General features: G+C 49.0%; 1 protein-coding gene across 1 annotated transcript in view; it reads left to right on the plus strand.

Moving 5' to 3' along the window:
* Positions 1 to 20,876, plus strand: part of SCAF4 (SR-related CTD associated factor 4) — a 915,362-nt gene that overhangs the window by 185,758 nt on the left and 708,728 nt on the right. Inside the window, exon 7 of the mRNA XM_086934003.1 lies at positions 11,405 to 11,479. Coding sequence (XP_086790129.1) covers positions 11,405 to 11,479 — 75 coding nt within the window. The remainder of the gene's footprint in view (positions 1 to 11,404; positions 11,480 to 20,876) is intronic.

Genomic DNA, 20,876 nt, shown 5'->3' on the forward strand with positions numbered 1-20,876 from the left:
CCATTCCTGGGCACTGCAACTGCATTGATGCCATTTTGAGTATATGGTGCTGGGAGGTTGTCATTACGAATTCCACAGCACCATAATGGCTACACTGAAGACTGACAAGTTTGGTACCAAACTTCTCTGCACATTAAACCTGCACTGATGCCAGTGTAGGATTTAATGTAAAATCCCCCTGAAAACCTAACCTGCAATCCACGTCTTTGCTGAGTGGCTGCAGAGGCTGCCACACAGCAGACATGTTGCTGGACCCCTGGGTGGAGAGCCCCCCGCTCTCCTGGGCCTGCAACAATGCACATCCTGGGCGAGGTGCTAGGTCTCCTCCCCCAGGATGGGCAGGGAGAAGCTTCAAAGGCAATGCCCACTGGGCTACAGAAAAAAAGAGAAAAGACTACAATTCCGGACCCAACCACTAGATGGCGGAATAATGCACAGCATAGTGAATACAGAAAGATTCACGCTGCAAAACTAATTTTTCCTCGTAGGATAACATTGACACTTTTTCTCCCAAAAAGTTTTTCGACTTTTTAAAACTACAAAAATTTCTTAACAAGCATTGGCATAGCGTATAGGTCTCGCCTTTGGGGCCTTATAAGTATTTTGTTATGCAGCACAATATTCTTCCTGCATCCTTTCATTGTTGCATGGCTAAACACTTATAAGGTCCCAAACGCGAGACCTATTGGCAGAGAGAAGAAAGGCAATCGAGCGTAGAGGCAGACAGAAAGAGAGAGACAGAAAAAATGCAGGAGGGGAGAATGATGCATAGTGAAGTGAAGCAGCGAAGTAGATTGATATTGTGAATGGAATAGAGTGAGAACCAATGAAGGGGGATGAAAAAACGCAAGAGATAAAAGAGGTGGACACAAGTTAAGAAAGTAATAGGGAGACACAAAGTACGAATGAGCGGAGGAGGTAGGCACAACGGAATACAATAAGTAAGCACAGCGAAGGGGAGAGGGTTGGAGGAGCAAACGAGAAAGGCAGCAAAAGGGTAGAAAGAGGCAGGTACCTCAAAGGAGATAAGAGATGTGAGGGTGTGAGAAAGTGGCTCTATATATACTGGACTAGAATGAAGTACAGTGTGTATATATTCCACCAATCCCAGAGGTATAACAGAGGTTAAAGTCAGAACTGACCTTACTCTCCAAAGTGGTAGCTTGGTCGAGCAGTAATGCAGTACCAGAGGACAGTGTAAAGCATTTGTTGTACACACTGTCAGCAAAAGGTTTCACACACTCAAGGACTGAACTCCAGGCCAATTGTTTTTATATCCACAGATATAGGTGTTTTATTTTTAGAACCAACAGTTATAAAAATATACTTATCTTGTTATGAGTTCTCTCATATAATTACTTTGCAAAGGAGCAATAAAGTTTGTGCACACAATTAATACAGTATTGACAGTAAGCAACACAATCCTAAAACACTCTATAGCATTGAGCTCAATGAGTTTTCCACATGTAAGTACCGTTGATTACTATATAGATTACTTCTAGGTTCCAGGACTAGATCCTAGATTCAGTCCTGGGGTCTAAGCTGAAACCAGATTAGCAAAAACGATTTAGTTACTGTAGTGAATGTTCATGAATATAAAGCTGTTTTAAAAGTTCACACTAAGAAATTTTCAATTTTCCTGCTGTTAACGCACGCCACTCCCCAAGGACAGTCACGAATATCCCCACCGCACATACTAGTAGCCCCTCCAACATGACACTTCTTATCCCCACACACACCCCCTCCATCCCTCTCCCTTCGGACAGACCATCCCCCACCCACAACACTCCACCATTTGAACAAGCCACCGCCCAAAGTTTATCCACCCCCTCCCATCTCCCCCTCGACAGACACCTCTCCCTCCCCATCTCTCTCTCCACTCCCACCCACGTGTCTCTCACACCCGACACAACAACTCCCACCCACAACACGCCTACATCTGCACACACCATCACTCGGAGTTTATCCACCCAACCACCCCATCCCCCCCACGGCAGACACCTCTCCCTTCCCCGCTCCCTCCCCACTCCCACTCATAACGTCATCCCCCTCCCAACACAAGATACAGAACATACCTCCTCACTTACCCTATCACCCCCCTCTCTCCCACCTCCTATTCTTAGCCCTCACTACCCTCCTGTCTCCCCCACTGTCTTCAACCTTCACTCACTCTTCTACTCACCTGTACCGTCTCCCACTGAAGTCACTATCTATGCTTCCCACCCTCCGCCTGCCTCACCTTCACCACTCACACCCCTCGCCCACAAACACGTCCACACCTGAATACCATCCCACCCATTAGCACCGCGGAACACCTCATCAACCCTCCTGACTTGACCTTATCCACACTCCAACAAGTCAAGGAGGAAATTTTACAAATCAAAAAAGACATCCACGCAATCAAAGACCTTCTCTCCTCACAGCCCAGTCTACCTCCCACCATCCCATTACCCTACAAACGACGCACCCTTCCTACATACACTCGCCCCCGACGACACCAGCAATGGTCCACTATCCCCGTTCGCAATAACTCCCACCGCCCCCGTCGTGTTCTCAGCCCCTTGTCGGACCTCGACCTTTGCTCTCTCCTACGCTCTTATGGCCCAGGTCCGGTAAAAGGTTTTTCCAATTCGCACATCCCCATACCCACAATTCCCACAAACGCTCTGAGGCTCCCAACACTCAACAACAGAGGCTCCGTCCCTAACAACCTCAGGAAAGTTCCCCTCACACTAGAAAGCTCGACCACCCTTCTCTCTCCCAAACTCAAATGCATCCTACTAAACTGCAGATCGGCCCAGAGACATTCCTCCGACATCGCGGATCTTGTCTCAAATAGGGAGCTAGACCTAGCCTTTCTAACGGAAACGTGGCTCACTGAAGCCTCTACCCCGATTATGGACATACTAGTCCCCCCCAACTATCACATCATTAGGCTGGACAGGTCTCCTGGCAAGACGGGCGGGGGAATTGCATGCATTGTTAAGAGCAACCTCTCCGTTACTCAAGTCACCTCACCCTCCCTCTCCTCCTGTGAACTCCTCTGCCTAGACATCATCAGTGAGGGCAAACAAGTATGTACTCTACATCTCATTTATCACCCGCCTGGTGACAATCTCATATTCACCCAACAAGTCATGGACCTGATCACTTCCAACGCCGGTCGGCAGACCACTCAAGTCTACCTGGGTGACTTCAATCTCCACTGGAACGATCAGAAAGACACTTCAGTGAATAGTCTAAAAACTTTCCTCAATGCGCTTGACCTCACCCAATTATGCGATAAACCAACACACGACAGAGGCGCGATACTCGATCTCATCATTGCCAAAGAGAACGCTATTCAACTGGAAGCGATTCTACCCTGCGATTGGTCAGATCACCGCATTATCACCTTCTTTATCAACGAAAAAGTTAAACCTAACCCTACTCAACCAATCAAATCCAAAACATGGAAAAGGGATTTGAAGAATCTTAACCCCTCCACCCTACCTCCCCACATCGGCAACCTCCTCCTTCCCCCTTCAGGTGCCTCAGATGTTCAATCACTGACTGACCACTACCTTGACTCTATGAATACAATAGTCAATGAAGTCGCCCCTCTGCAACTGAAGAGTCTCCACCAAAATTTCTAACCCCTGGTATGATGACAGTCTCAATGACGAAAGGCGTAATATGCGAATGGCAGAGCGCACCTGGAGATCGGACCCTTCAGCACTGCATCTCAAAAAGCTCAAGAACAAGAGAAATGCCTACTTTAGGAAAATAAAGCGCACAAAGTCGGACTTCTTCAGCCGCCAGTTGGACCAAGCGAAGAATAGGCCAAGAAAACTGTTCGAGCTAATCAAGACCCAAACAAAGGCACAACCCACACAATCAAATAGCACAACAAATGACACTCCACACTGTGAAGCCTTCTCTGCTTTCTTTAAACATAAGACTGACAACATAAGAAATGACCTCATCATGGATGTAAATCGATACTCCAACTACACCAGAATGGCTGACACTCAACCTAAAAACAAGGCATCCTGGCAGTACTTCGACACCTACTCGGAAGAAGCTATACACAAACTGCTCTGCACTTTGAAGCCCTCTAATCACCTCACAGACCCTCTACCTGCTAATGCTGTAAAAGACTTTATCCCCTTGCTCCTCCCTCTCTGGACCAAGATCATTAACAGCTCTTTGCAACAAGGACACATTCCAGACTCCCTTAAGGTGGGGCAAGTCACGCCTATACTCAAGAAACCTACAGCTGATCCGTCTGACCTAAACAATTATCGGCCCATCACCAATATCCCCACCCTGGCCAAACTGTTGGAGAAATGTGTCCAACTCCAACTAACAAAACACATTGATCAATTTGACCTCCTCAACCCTCATCAATCAGGTTTCAGAGCGAAACATAGCACGGAAACAGCTATGACACACATAATTGATGACGCCCTCCAAATTCTGGATCGTAATGAGTCCTGCCTCCTCATCCTTCTTGATCTCTCGTCAGCATTTGACACGGTCAAACATGAGAACTTGTTGGAGCTGCGAAGTACTAGGATGGGGCTATCGGGAACTGTTCTCAAATGGTTTTCGTCTTTCCTTCACAACCGGTCTCAGAGGTTCAAGATCGACAATGTACTATCTACACCTGTGCCTGCAGATCTAGGGGTTCCACAAGGATCCACCCTCTCTCCTACACTGTTCAACCTCGTTATGGAACCCCTCGCCACCTTGCTTCAAGCATCCAATGTTCAATTCCATATGTACGCTGATGACACACAACTCTACCTAAAGTTACAGTCCCCGGAAGATATCAAACAGCTGAATTCCACGCTTATTAACACCCAATCCTGGCTGGCCGATAATCACCTCAAACTGAATGCTCTAAAAACTGAGTTCCTACTCATCTCACCTCCGGCGAAAATCTCCACCACCCAAACCTGGCTCAACAACCTAACAGCACTCAATGTCCAACCTACCATCGTGGACTCGGCGAAATCCCTAGGCATCACACTCGACGCCAAGCTCGACATGCAGCAGCACGTCAGCAAAGCCACAAAAGCAGCTAATTTCCAAATTAACACGCTGAGGAAAATTAAACCCTTCCTCCCGGCCAAAGACTTCCAAACTGCTGTACAAGCTCTAGTCATCCCTCGAATAGACTACGGAATTGCGACCCTCAGCGGTCTCCCACAATCCACAACAGCACCCTTAAGAGCCTCCCTGAACGCTGCCGCGAGACTCATTACTGGCTCTAGAAAGCACTCGCACATATCCCCAGACCTAAAGTCTCTAAAATGGCTGCCTTTTGAAGCCAGAATACAGCTAAAAATTGCAACTATGACACACGCGGCCGTGCACCACAAGGCACCCAACTACCTCGCTCAAAAGCTGTCTATATCAGGAGGTTCGAGATCCAATAGGAGTGCTAAAAATCTACTCCTGAAACCTCGTAGATTTCGGAAAGCGAAAACTTACAAACGCTCCTTCTCTGGAATGGCACCCAGGATCTGGAATGCGCTCCCTCCTGAAACAAGGCTAATCACCTCCACTGCACTCTTCAAGAAAGAGGTGAAAACAATGCTTCTGGCCAAGATCTCCTGATCGCTACAGATGTTGGGTCAGAGACTCTGCATTGCTTGTACCGCTGCTCTGCATATCCCCTGGCACTATACTTGACTTGTTGGGTGCACTATTACGCTACTCTCTTACTACCGACCAAGATATGATACACGTTGGTTCACTGATCCACCTGTACGCCATTGTAGTCGGATCAGTGACCTGTGCTGCTCTATACTACTCCCTTACCCTATCATATATGGATTGGTTTTATGTTTGTTTTTATCATCCATGTTATTACCATGTTACTTACCATGTTATTACCATGTTATTACCATGTTACCATGTTATTTACCTGATCATATATGGATTGGTTTTATGTTTGTTTCTATCATCCATGTTATTACCATGTCACTGACTATTATACTGTTCCCATTATCTCTGTTTACTCCTATTGCCCCTCCCTGTCTTTGTGAAGCGCTCTGATATCTGTAAGGATCCTGTTCGCGCTATATAAAACTTTGAATAAATAAATAAATAAATAAATGACAATCTGACAATTTTATTCAATGGGAGAAAATTCCGGTTGCAGGTAAAGTACGATAGTTACTTTTGTAACACAGCACTGGTCTCCTCGGGCCAGCACTGGGGTCTTAACTCAAAACAGGTAGGTAATTGCGTTTCAGTATTTCGTGTGATTTTTAAAGAATATTTCAAGTTTTCAAAAGTAGACACTTAGAAGAAATTTCATCGAAAAGCAGACAATGGGTTCCTATGGAGAAAATACAGATTACTAGTAAACCCGGTAAGGATTACTTTTGCTGTTCAGTACTGGGCGGAAAGGTACAGTACTTGCTTCTCCCCTGATCACAGGTGAGTACTTTGGAATTCCGCTGATTTTATATGAATATTTTCAGTTTTCAAAACTTCACACTTAAAAAATATTCGAGTCAAAATTGGTCAATGTTATCCAACGGCAGGTAAGTGAGTTACCGGTTTCCAGGTGAGTATTTGCTTGGTGAAGTTAAGGTTCTAGGCATAGACTCAGGGGTCCCCCAGGTTCGGTAAGTACAGTTAGTTCAATCCCAGCGGCACAGGGGCAGCCAGGTGCAGAGGTAGGTAGGCCCAATGTTATCCAATGAGGGGAAGGGGCCTTCGGTTGGTGGCTGCTGGCTAGCAGGCCACGCAGTGGTGGAAGCTGGGCTCCTGGTCGCTTGCTCAGGGCAAGGGGGGGGGAATAGGAAGGGACAAAGGTGGCACAGCCAGCGGCACTCGGGCGGCTGGGTGCAGGGTGCTCTTGAGCTGTTGGGCGCTCAATGTTATCCAATGGGAAAGGTCAAAAAGGAACAAAGGCTGCAGGCTCGGGGACGGAGACTCTCTAGGGGCGACCAGCACTTCGAGAGGTAAGTTGGGATCTTGGAGCACAGGTAGGTACCCCAAAGGGAGGCAGAGGGGGCGGTAGGGCGTCGGGTGCATGGGTGTCGGAAAAAGCTTACCCTCAGCTGGTCGCGGTTGGGGTGGCCCCTGGTTCGGAGTCTGCAGGCGTCTGATGGTTCGTCGAGGAGGGTCTTTAAGCACTGGACTTCGGGTCCCAGTTGCCGGGGGACGTCCTCGTGGTCTTGGTTCGGTTGGGCCCGGCTCGAGCTCGGCGGGTGCAGAGCGGGCTGGTCCGGAGCTTCCTGGTTGGCACCAGGTGGGTTGTTGCAGCAGAGCCTCTGCTGATGGGAGTCCCAGTCTTCAAGAGGGTCAAGGCAGGCAGGTCCTCTGGGTCTCACAAGGTTTCTGTCCGCAGGAGTCGCCGGGATTAAGCAAGAACAGGTTCCAGGATCGACAGGCCGGTAGGGCTGGGGCCAAGTCAGTTGTTGTCGTCCTGTTAGCAGCTGCACGGTGGGTCTTCTTCTTCTTGATCTTCTTTCTTCTTTTCGTATCGGGATCTGAGGAAGGAAGGTTCAGGGAGCCCCTAAATACTGAATTTAGGGGCGTTACAGGTAGGGCAAGGACAGGGTCCCTGCTCTGGGGTGAGTACAACCCCTAGCCTGCTCCTCTCCGGTGGGAGGGGGGCGGGAGCCTAGCTGTGATAGGGCAGGGCTCCCCATCTTCAAGATGCCCGCGGTCGTGCTTCACCTAGTCTCCTCCACCTGAGGGGTGGGGTTGGCACAGGCTGGCATCCACCCCTTCCTGCCGTAGTTTTTCCCGCCAGTCTCCCCGCCAGAGTGGGGGGCAGGACTGGTGGGGGCTGGTTGCTGGGTACAGCAAATGGTCTGGAGAAGTTCACAGTCGGCATGCCTTTGAAGCTTCCCACTGCCCATCCTGGGGGAGGAGACCTAGCACCTCACCCAGGATGTGCATTGTTGCAGCCCAGGAGAGCGGGGGCTCTCCTACACAGGGTTCCAGCAACATGTCTGTTGTCTGGCAGCCTCTGCAGCCACTCGGTGCAGGTTTAATGTGCTGAGAAGTTTGATACCAAACTGGTCAGTAGTCAGTGTAGCCATTATGGTGCTGTGGAGTTCGTAATGCCAACCTCCCAGCACCATATACTCTTAATGACATCACTGCACTTACAGTGCCCAGGAATGGCCCTGGGTACTGTAGGGTCATAGGGCTCATGCACCTGTGCCCACACCTCTGGCATTGGGCACCCAGCTAGAGAGGTGACTGAAGTATGCCAGGGCAGTGTATTCTGTGGGCATGGCACACAGGGATGTGTGCCATGCCGACTCTGGTTTTAGTTCTGCACCTAGGCACTCAGCCTGCAAAGACAGTGTGTGGGTGTCATGGTACAGGGCCCCTGAGGGTGGCATCATAAGTGCTGCAGCCCTCAGGGGTCTTCTCTGGTCACCATGCCCTGGGTGCCTAGGGTACCAACTACTAGGGGCTGACAGGTGGCTATAGATGCCAATTGGGTTTTGTTTCAGTACAGTTTTAGGGAAGGAACAAAGGCCCTGGGTACCTGGTTGGCAGGAGCCCAGGGCACACTCAGTCAAAGCACATCAGCAATTCAGAAAAAAGTGGGGGCATACCAAGGCAATAAAGATGGCACTTTCTCACAGTGGGTAGATAATAGATATACGTGTCTACGGTAGAATCTGCTGGGTGGGCTTTAGCAGTGTATGGGTGACCGTACAGAGGGGTGAGTGGACAATAGAGAGGAATAGGTGGACAGCATAGAAAGACAGGTAGACTTGAACAGAGGTTTGGGGCAGTGAAATGGTATGGGTGGCTGCAAGAGAGGAATTGGTGGACAGCATAGAGATGGGTAGACTTGAAGAGAAGTTTGGGGCAGTTGAGTGGTATGGGTGAATGCCAGAGAGAAACTGGTGGATGTTTTAAAGATATGGGTGGAAAGTTGAGAGGTCTGAGGGCAGAAGAGAGGAATGGATGGACAGAGGTGGGTGGACAGTAGAAATGGATGATGTGGATGTACAGTGGGTAGATGCACAGACCGAGAGGAGTAGGTGGACAGCATATAGAGATGGTTAGATAGAAGTGAAATCTGGAGAATGCAAAGAGGGGTGAGTGGACAGTGGGGAGAGTTAGATGGACTTTAGCAATGGATAGGCTAGCTGTACAGAGGAACGGGTGGATAATAGTAATAGAGAGGAGGATGTAGCGAACAGAGGCTGGGGGATAGAGTGTGATGGATTGACAGTACAGGTAGGTGAACAGTAGAGGAGTATTGGGCAAGGGTGTGTGGATATGTATGTATGTATGTAAAGAGGGGTGAGGAACCGCACTAAAGGAGGGGTGGGGAGGAATGATGAAAGATGAAAAGCATCCGGCCGAAAAAAACAGCATGGGAAAGAGCAACAGCAAGGAGGGGGGATAAGCTACTACAGGAAATTGAAGACAACAGACAGAGAACTCCTAGGGGAGGGAAGAGCCAAACAATAATAGGAGAAATAATACAGCAGGGAGAGTCATTAGGACAGAGATATGTAAACAGAAAGGAGACCGAAAGAGAAAAGTGTGGGGGCAACAAATGGAGGAAGAGTGAAGGATATATTGAACAATAAAGGGTACCAGCAGAAGAGACACAGATCAAGTGAGGGTCGCTAAAGGAATAGCAACAGCAGGACAGGGCGAATCAACAGAGGATGGGTCGAGAATCAGCAAAAGGAGGGTGTGAGAAACGGCCGAGCAAGGCAGCGCAGAGCGATGGGACGGCAGGGAAACTACAGTAACAGGAAAGACAGGAACAGCAGTGGAGTAGAGGTCATAGAATTTACATAAGATAGGGAAACAGCAGACTGAGGGGCGGGGACAAAAAGGGAAATGGTGAGTGAAGGTGTGACGTAACGGCCAGAAGAGTTGATTTTGGAACTGCGGAAACAGATCAGAGTCTCGGCATGGGGTCAACATCCTGTGATTCTGTGCAAATCACTTAATCTCCCCTTATCTACCAAAATGAATGTGTCCTTGCGTAATGTGACTGGTGTTTATGTAAAGCGCTACAGTACCTTTGGGATGAGTTCCCGCCATATAAAAACTGCAACTGAAAAATACAGGGGTGGAGTAGAGGGAAAGGCGGAGAAACAGAAGTGGGGGGAGAAAAAGGAGAGAACAGGGAGAGATGAATAGAAGGGGGGACAAACAGCAAGCGGGAGAGCAACGGAAAGGAGAGAGAAAAACGAGATGGACAGACGCACCTATTACCTTAGTGAGGTAATAGCGGGGAAGAGCAACAGTATAGGACGAGAGAAACCAGGAGTGAGAGACGCAAGGTGAGAGGGAGAAGTAGTAGGTGAAGAGAAGTACGGGGAATGGTAGGAAAGAGAAAACAAGAGCTGACACAGAAGCCGGAATTAAAGGAAGAACAGTGTGGGAAGAAATGCAAAAGAAACCCGGGAGTTGTGTGCGAAAGTGAAAGCAATCGCGATGCACTTAATGAGGCCAGCAGAGTGACGACATCTGTGGTGGGGGAGGGCATTGAAACCCTTCCCCACCATTTTTCTTTGAACTTTCACTAAGGACATGCCAGCTGCCTAACATTCATAGCAGTATGCTTGCGGGTGTAAACCCAGTCTGAACGAGATGGACGAGTGTGAATAGCAAGGGTGACAGTCTGGTTGCTACAACTTCTGTAGTTATGTACAGCAGAAAGTGGAGAAGTGTGGCTCACCGGTTAGAGGTGGCAGACTCGGAAGCAGAGGTCGGCCCGGGACCAGGGTTCAATTCCCGACGCGGCAAGGTACGGAACCAATGTCAGCGGGCTCGATAAATCTCGCCTCGGTGCCTCTCTAAACCATGGGTCCCACGCTGCAACTCTGGGCAATAGTTTGCTTAATCTCCACAACGGCCCCCTCGCTGCCGGGGATGCCTGGCTTCACCTTGGGGATGCCCAATAGGGACCATCTCGCAGGGAAAGCCAGGACGAGTTCCCCAGCGGTACACAGCGCCAAGAAACCCCGAGGTGAACGTGCGCTCTGCAAATTCATACTAACATAACATAACATAACATAACGAAGCAGTTAAGTCTTACATCTGGTGTTGGGTTTCTTAGGACATCCGATCCAAAATGCTTTAATTCAGAAAAATAAAGTGAAAATCAATTACTTGTTAAGGTGCACATTACTTATACCTCTCTGATGGTCAAAAGGGATGCCAGACGTAATTAGAGAATCTTCTTTATTTCAAAGTATTGTTGGCTCTTCTGATGCCAGAGGAGCTTTATGTCCCTGTTGCCAACCATATTATTCAGGCTATTAGATATAGGGTCCACAGTCTTATCATTTCTGGCTGTACCAGGTAGGTTGTTGTCGTACCAATATTAACTAGGTAGTGCAGTTATGAGGATACAGTGTTGTACTCCATTTTCAATCACACATTTTTCTTGCTTTCACTTCAGAGACACAGCATGCAGTGGAGTATCCTGAGGAAAGAGAGAACCTCAATGTCACATGGAAGTCTGACAGCACTACTGGTATGCAGAATGTTATTATTTGGTCCTGTGAAGTAAAGTATAATTCACATGTGTACAATTTGTCTAAGAAAACAAGCTCTTTGCAGGTTTTCCTCCACTTTTTGCCCTCATTTTATTTCTACTACCAGGTACCTAGGTAATGGTGAAATTGCATTGAAATGCCTTGGGCCCTGCTAAAGAGGACTCCATGCTTGTGTGCTGACCATTAAAATGGTGCATGTTTAAATTGGCTTGTGTAGGAAAGTGGGTTTCTGTAACAATAACCCCCCTACACTTTTTTTTGCCAGATTTCTGATGCACTTTAACTTGATGTTCCCAATCAGATTGTAAGAAAGTGGCTCTGTATATACTGTTCCAAAGTAAGGTACAGTGTGCTCAGAGTCCACAGTCCCCAGAGGTTTGGCAAAAAGTGGACACCCACCATAGCAACACCTTGGGGCGGGCAAAAGGACATGCACAAAAACAAAATACGGGCATTCCACAACAAACAGTACCTTGAACATGCAACACCATTAGGAGGCAGAATAAAAGACTTCACCCAGGAATGGAGGAAAGTCACAACAGACAAATGGATTCTAAACATCATACAATACGGATACTGCATAGAGCTAGAAAAACAACCTCCAAACAGGAAACCAACAAACAAGGCACACTCACCTGAGGAACTTTTTCTCTTGCGACTAGAAGTGCAGGAACTGCTCAGCAAGAAGGCGATAGAGGTAGTACCGCACAATCAAAGGAACAAGGAGGTTTACTCCACTTACTTCCTCGTGCTAAAGGTGGACGAAACACTAAGGCCTATCCTAGATCTAAGATTCTTGAACAGATTCATAATGACTCAAAGATTAAAAATGACTTCCCTACAAGAGGTAATACCACAAATACAGCAAGGGGATTAGATGGCAACTATAGATTTAAAGGACGTGTACTTGCACATCCCCATCAAACACAAACGTCTACTAAGGTTTGTGATCAACCAAACTCGCTACCAATACACAGTACTGGCATTCGGGCTCAAATCCGCACCAAAGGTGTTTACAAAGTGCCTAGCAGCAGTTACAGCACACCTACGAAAGCAAGGAATACACGTATACCCCTATCTCGATGACTGGCTCGTAAAGGCAAGTTTGTACAGCCACTGCAAACACATTCAACGGGTCGTACAAACACTGACTCAGCTAGGTTTCTCAATCCAGTGAGAAAAATCGTCAACCGAGCCGTAGCAGAGCAAGATATTTTATGGGGCAGAAATCGACACCATACAGGCCAAAGTGTTCCCCAGCAAGAAGAGAACATTGGCGATATTGAAGGAAACTCGTCTTTACCGCAAGGGGCAAGTTCTGACTGTGAGGGCGATGAGCAAGCTAATGGGAATGATGGCGTCATGCATTCACCTAGTCCAAAATATTAGACTCCACATGAGTCCATTCCAGGAATTGATTCCGCAGCAATGGTCACAGGCAACATGGAGTTGGGAAGATCTAGTGGTTGTCACACACGCAGGTCATCAGGAAATAGCGTGGTGGATAAAGGAAAACATCAGAGGGGAAATGTTTCACACAACCAACTCCAACAGTGACCATCACAGCAGTCTCCTCCCAGCTGGCGTGGGGCGCACACATGAACAAACGCAGTGAGGGGGCTATGGTCGCAGCAGGATGCGGTCAAGCACATCAACTACCAAGAACTAAAAACTTCGTTCCTAGCCTTAAAAGCCTTTCAGAAGGAGCTGTACGGGAACAGGATGTTGATCCAAATGGACCACACAACCACCATATTCTACATCAACAAACAAGGAGGAACACAGTCAGTAGCACTATCGGGGCTAGCACAGGAAATATGGACATGGGCCGTTCCACTAGAAATAGACCTACTAGCAATACATCTCCCAGGGAAGGACAATGTGGAAGCAGTCACTCAGCAGGCAGACGTCAGCAGTGTCCAGACAGATTTCCATATGTCTGTGCCCAAACTGAAGTTGCATTGTGTGCAAAATAACAATGGATTAGGGTGTGTTGGGTAATTACCAGTGGTTGAGATTAATTCAAGCATTCCATACGTCACCTTTATGAATACGTTGTGTGCCCAAACCCACAGCTCCCCTCCCGCAAAACACAAAGTATGTACACAATTGGCTATTTCCTGATTGGCTCATTTAACTTAATACTAAATCCCTAGTATATGGTACAAGAAGTATCCAGTGCTGGTAAGTAAAATGTCATTAGTGGACTAAGGCACTAATTGTGTCTCCACTCCAGTGACCAGGGAAAACGTGCCACCTCACCGTAGTCGCGCCTGCCAACATGGCATGGCAAAAATAAGTCTTTTTGTCGGTCAACACCTTCTTTTTAGGTAGAGGTCCGTAGGCTGCACTTGTGCAGTCTCCGGGAGGAGATTTAATGTTTTAGACAATGGGGGCTTGAACCCGCATCTCTCCTCCATTCTCCTCCATTGGCTGGCTTCCTAAACGGAGGCCAGCCATTGGAGGAGAGGGGAGTCACTCCAATAAAGCTCAGTTTCTTTCGGATTCGGGGACGTGTTTTTTTGCGTTCTTTCGACTGTGACGTCACCCATCACTCAGAACGCCAAAAACACACCCCCGATTTCGGAAATTTGCGGACGCCATTTTTTTTTTTGTTGTCTTCGGGGAACAAGAAATGTATATGTTCAGATTTGACACACACTTGAGACTTGTGCAGTAGACCTGGCATACAATTTAGATATTAGTGCTTCGGTACCAGATGCATGGATGTTGGCTCATTTGTGTGACTATATCTGGTCATTGGTGCTATGAGATCGGTGTATATTTGAAAATCAGAGGTTCGAAGTTCTGAGACACTGGGAGGATCTGTCTTTGGACCAGAGTAATTGTGTAGGTTTGTGACTGGCACCTAGAATTCTGATATATTTTGGACAATGGAGAACTGAGCCCCGAGACACACAAAAAGCTGGCGTTCGGAGGTAGTTTGGCATCGAGTACATTTTGCAGAGCTGCGTTCGGACTAAACATACCGTGCACAAGGTACTACAAAGACTGTCGTCACCCAGGGGCCCTGCTCCAAGCCGGGATACTGCATCAGCCTCGGGCGGGTACTTGGACCAAGCGTGAATCCCCCCTCAGAGAAAGCTGCCTTCGGCATCTCCGAGCGCTTCGGACCGGAGCACCTCCGAGCTCCTGTCCCGGAGGGCAGGGGCCGGCACCCCCCGCAGCCGCCGCCACGACGCCTCGCATCCTGTACCGCGAGCCGGGCGGCGGAGCCTAGTGCAAGATGGGCCGGCAGCAGAGCCAGTAGAGCGCGGACAGCGGCGGCGGCCGCATGCACCGGTCCCACAGCCGCGGCAGCGCCTCTGCCTCCTTAGAGGCGCTGGCTGGCTACTTCCCATGCATGAACTCTTTGGACGAGGACGAAGGTGAACTCAGGGCGCAGGGTTGAACTGGAAGAGGAAATAGGTCCGGATACAAAAAAAAAGAGTGCGCTTTTAGTTAATTGGATGCGTAAAAAAGTGGCCCATGTTTGCAAATTGGGACACTTTTGAACTTGTCAAGACAGGCTGTATAAATGTTTTGCAAGGTTCTGCCCCCGAGGACGAAGGTGAACTGTTCTGTATAGTCCGCTCCTCAATTGTTTTCTAAACATTTCGCATACAATAGGTAAGTAGTGCGTCAGAACTATCAACATATTAGCTTGCCCCAGTTGCTTGTGTTTTTTGTTTTGTTTTAGAACTGTAAATATTTCAACGTTTTTTCTTAGTATGCCATGGGCTTCAGTGCACGTCAGTTGTATAGTGCGAGATCCCCATTTTCGCGCCACATAGCAGTATTCGGGAAGCTTAAATGTTCGAGGCATGTGGGCATCTGAATTCATATCTGTACATAGATCGCCGCCTAGTGTTGGGTCCGGATGATCGCACATTGTTGTCCTGGAAGAGTCTTCGAAGTATCACGAGATAGGTGGCTCCTCCCCTGGACTACAGTGTGCATGGGCATCGACTCCATCCTCAGATTGTTTTTTTCCGCCATTGGGTTCGGATGCATATTGGTTCACTCAGGTCGGAATCAATATAAAAGTTTCTTAAGGCCAAAAGGCCTTTAGTTTTTTCGTTGGTATTGTCTTGCGATCGGTGCCCAGTTGTGTTCCAGCTCAGTTCCCGAGCTGGATATCCAGAAGAGCCACGTGCTTTTCGACGCTGAAGGCCGGGTCGACGCCAGAGGCCTTATCGACGACCCATCATGGAAAGGAGCCCGTTCAAGAGATGTCCCGTGTGCAACTCCAAATATCCCCACATCGACGTCCACCCGGTGTGCAACAAGTGTCTGTCGCCGGATCATGATGAAGCCAGTTACATGGCTTGTTCCCGTTTTCGATCCAGGAAGACTCTTCTGCATCGACGCGCTGCGCGCAAGGAAGCCCAGCGGTCTGCGCCGGAGCCAGTGGACATCTTCGATGCCGGGAATGATGAAGTTGAGCGGGAGGCCCGAGAGAACCTGTCGGATCCCGCGTCGGAGGTCGACTCCAGCTACGACGCTGATGTTGAGATGCTCGATGCGAAAGAAGTCGTCGACTAGGTAGGAGACGACGATGGGGCTTTTGGGGCCATGGAAGATAGCTCAGGCGAGGAGCTAGGCCCACAAACTGACACTGGGGCTGCAACGCTTCATAAGGCTCATGTCGAGGGATCGCCACAAGGCGTGACCCAAGATCTTCCAAAAAGTTCTACGGCCCCGGCTTCGGCTTCGGACATGTCTAAGGAGCCGCAAACAGCAAAATCGAAACCGAAAGTGAAAGCTCCGGTGTCGACGCAACCAAAAGCACTTGTGACGACCACGAAACCGAAAGTGCGTATTGCTTTGGTTGGCTCGAAGTCCTCTGACTTGTCGGCACCGACAAAGCAGAAGAGCGTTATCGGACCGAAGAGACCGCTGAAGGGCGTCGAGACTAAGTCTAGCATGCCAAAGGCGAAGGTCAAGGCAGTCGACCCGAACAAGTCGGCGCAAAAGACAGTCGACACCGACAAAGGACTCGGTGATCAGAAGATTCTCGAGCCTCCGTGTCGGCCGGACAAGGCCAAGAGCGGTACAACCCCCGAGTCCACGCCTGGTGGTGCCTCGAAGGATTCCGTCGAGTCGACGCAGCCGTCCGCCTCCTTCTCGAAGCAGGTGGCGGACTACCTGAAGCGCATCAAGGACAAGGCTTCGCCTGTCTGGCCTAAGGATCCTCCACCTTCGAAGCCTGCCGATAGACCTCAAAAGACGTCGGCGCCCATCCACTTCACGCAACCACCGAAGGTGGTGCCTAAGGCTTTCTTCCCTAAAGTGGCCGTCGACGTGCCCAAGAAGGTGTCCACAGTGCCGAAGCCAACAACTGTGGTCCCGGCCGCAAAGCATCGACAATCCTCGTTGGAAGAGCAACAGGAACAGTTTATGCCGAGACAGGCAGACTTTCTCTTTATAAACAAAAGATCGACCCGGAACAGCCTATGGAGTCCTACAAAATACCTCTAAAAAGGAAAAAGGATTCTACTACAACACCTGTTCTTGTAGAACCTGTATCTCCATGTGGCCATGATGTCTCGCCCACTTATTCAGATGTGGACACTGGGGGATGGTGATAATGACGAATACAGCTATCCTGTGGACACTGATCCAGACGATACAAATGAACCCTGGGCAGATGCTGCTGACCCAGGTGATCCACACACTGCCCCAGACACTCATGTGTATGCTGTGAGAACGTCGCCTACTGAGGATTCGGCTGCGTTTAATGCCCTCATTGAAAGGGCAGCCAAGAATCATGACGTCCAGCTCCATGCTGACCCCATTGAAGTAGACTTTCTTTTCGACACCTTTTCCACCTCAGAGAGGACTGTCAAGACTCTACCTATGTTGAAGGGTGTCTTGAAGCATGCTCGGGAAATATTTAAGGAGCCTACGAGAGCCAGGGTGATAAACCCCGGATTGGAAAAAAAGTACAAACCGGTGCCTGGAGACCCTATTTACATTAAGGGACAGTTGCCGTTGGACTCTCTTATTGTTTCTAATGCCCGGAAGAGGGCTAATTCACAAACAACGGGTGATGCTCCTCCCCCAGATAAGGAATCTAAGGTGTTCGAGGCATCAGGGAAAAGGGTGGCAGCTCAAGCGGCCAATATCTGGCGCATTTCAAACACTCAAGCACTCTTAGCCAGGTATGACCGGGCCCATTACGACACACTTGAAACCCTGTTACAGCACCTACCAGATGAATTTAAGGAGGCAGCTGAGATGCTCATCCAGGAAGGGAAGCTCATATCAAATGCTTCTCTCAAATGTGAACTGGACGCAGCAGACACCACGGCCAGAGCTGTTAACACTAGCGTCATGTTGAGACGACATGCCTGGCTCAGAATCTCCGGGTTCAAGCCAGAGATACAGACCACCATTCTAAATCAGACAGTAAACCCTGATCATCTATTTGGCCCAGAGGTGGACACCACCTTGGAGAAGATCAAGAAAGCCACTGAGACTGCAAAGTCGATGGGTGCTCTACAGCCGCAGCAGTTCAGGGGTGGTTCTTTTCGTTGCTCAAGCAATAGAGGTGTTTCCAGAGGCCAGCTGTCCCAGAACACACAGTACTATAAAGGTGGCGTGCAAACCACATACACCAAACAAAGTAGAGGTGGTTGTCGTGGAAACAGCGCCACAGGCAGAGGTCGTGGAAACAACAACTCCAGGTCCTCCACCACTAACAAACAGTGACGCCTTGTCACTGCCCCCGACCATACAACACCTGTCGGGGGGGGGGGGGAGACTTCAACAGTTCCTGCCGGTCTGATAGTCCATCACCACAGACAGGTGGGTCACGCAGCTTATCCAGTACGGTTATTGTCTGGAGTTAACGTCCACTCCACCCAACATACCCCCAAGACACCGTCCTATGTCCACAGAGCATTTGCACTTATTGCAGCAGGAGGTACTCGTCATGCTGCAAAAAGGAGCAATCAAGCTCGTGCCTGTGGAAGAAAGAGGCACAGGAGTTTACTCACTGTCCTTCTTGATACCAAAGAAGGACGGGTCCCTCAGACCCATACTGGACCTCAGACCCCTCAATCAATACATTCTGTCAGAGCACTTTCACATGCTAACACTGCAGCAAGTCCTTCCGTTGCTCAGTCAGGGATATTTTCTCGCAACTTTAGATCTGAAGGATGCGTATTTTCATATTCCACTGCACCCGTCACACAGAAAATGTCTTGGGTTCACCATCCAAACTCAACATTACCAGTTCAAGGTCCTACCTTTCGGAGTCACCACGGCACCCAGGGTGTTAAGTGCCTGGCGACAGTGGCGGCACACCTACGGAGACACAACATTCACGTCTACCCTTATCTGGACGACTGGCTAATCCAGGCAAAGTCGGCCCAGCAGTGTGCCACCTGCATGTCCCACACCCTTCACCTTCTTCACGATCTGGGATTCTCACTGAATTACCTAAAGTCTCACCTGCAACCCGCCCACATACGGCAGTATCTGGGTGCGACGATAAACACTTTGGCAGCCAAAGCACAGCCGAATTCAGTGAGGATCAGCAGCATTCAATCACTGATACGGAAATTCAGACCTCAACACTCGCTTCAGGCACGGGTGTTCATGCAGTTGATAGGCATGATGGCCTCCTGCATCTGCATAGTCCCGCACGCGAGACTACATACGCGTCCGCTTCAGGAGTGCTTAGCACGTCAGTGGAATCAGGCTCACAGACAGTTAAAAGACCTAGTGTTGGTAACCGGTTGTGCATACAACTCTCTGCATTGGCGGAATCCACAAAACCTTTGCAAGGGACGACCGTTCCAGGAGTCTGTGTCACAGATCATTCTGACGACGGACGCATCTCTCCAGGGTTGGGGAGCTCATGTACTCCACTACACTGTGCAGGGACTATGGACAACGCAGCAGCAAAAAATGCACATCAACGTTCTAGAACTGATGGCTATCTTCATGGCGATGAAAGCATTCAAAGTACATCTGTGCAACAAGGTCGTGTTGATCCGGACAGACAACATGACAGCCATGTACTACATCCAGAAGCAGGGAGGTACACACTCTCCACAGTTGTCTCATCTGGCTCAGAGCATGTGGAAGTGGGCCATTCAAAGGAATATCTTCCTCATGGCGGAACACCTCCCGGGCAAGGACAATCGAATGGCGGACCTGCTCAGCAGGTACAGCCACCAAATGCACGAGTGGGAGATACATCCATCAGTACTCCACCCGTACTTCCAAAGGTGGGGTCATCCAGAGATAGACCTGTTCGCCACAAAAGAAAACGCAAAATGCCGAAGCTTTGCCGCCAGGTTTCCACACCCACAATCGCAGGGCAATGCGATATGGATGAACTGGTCAGGCAAATTTGCGTACGCTTTTCCCTCAGCACCTCTAATACCGCTGGTGGCACGCAAGCTGAAGCAACACTCGATGACACACATCCTGGTTGCTCCGACGTGGGCACGCCAACCATGGTACACCACGTTTCTGGAACTATCCGTGGTACCGCATCAAAGGCTGCGCCTCACACCCAGGCTTTTGACGCAGAGCCATGGTGACATTCAGCATCCAGATCCGCAACAGCTCAACCTGGCGATCTGGCTCCTGAGGTCTTAGAATTTGGCTACCTCAACTTACCTCCTGACTGTATGGACATAATCAGGGAGGCAAGGAAGCCCACCACCAGAGCATGCTATGCGGCGAAATGGAGGCGTTTTGTCATTTATTGTGCAGACCACAACATCAACCCGCTAGACGCATCTTTTCAAGACATCATTTGTTATCTTGTTGCGTGTTTATCTAGGTTCCTGATCGATACTGTGACCTTATGCCCCTATTCGGCTATAAATCCATTTATTCCCTATATTGGCATAACCGTTCAAGTGCGATTTTCTGAAGTCATCTCTGGCCTCACACGAACAGAGCCACATTCCAGCATAGTTCTCTCTGCCACTTCCTTTGCGACCAATTAGTGCAATGACAGAGCAGTAGTCACTATCTGATATTCCTAGATAACACTCCGAGTTCTTCAACAAGATAAAAACTCCGCAAACCTGGAAATCCCCGCTTGCTGTGTTTTGATTAGTAATGGAACTCTAATGAGCAACTGATAACTATCACTTCCTAGTGACATCTTTAATTGATGTCTTATGTCCAGCAAACTTGCGTCAAAACCGGCACCTGTCAGGTATAAATATTACCAACGTTGCCTTAAGCAAAAGGAGAGCTACTGTTGCTGATGCCAGCTGCCTGCAAGACCCCGTGTTAGTAAATCTAGCACTCTGTCGCTGCAGCCTGCTATCCTGTGGTGGTGAAGCTGCTGATACCATTATCGCCGCTACAGCGCGAACTATGGTGCAGTACGCTTAAGGAGCT

This window comes from Lissotriton vulgaris, chromosome 8 (genome assembly GCF_964263255.1).
Source record: "Lissotriton vulgaris chromosome 8, aLisVul1.2, whole genome shotgun sequence".
In the NCBI taxonomy this organism is placed as follows: domain Eukaryota; kingdom Metazoa; phylum Chordata; class Amphibia; order Caudata; family Salamandridae; genus Lissotriton; species Lissotriton vulgaris.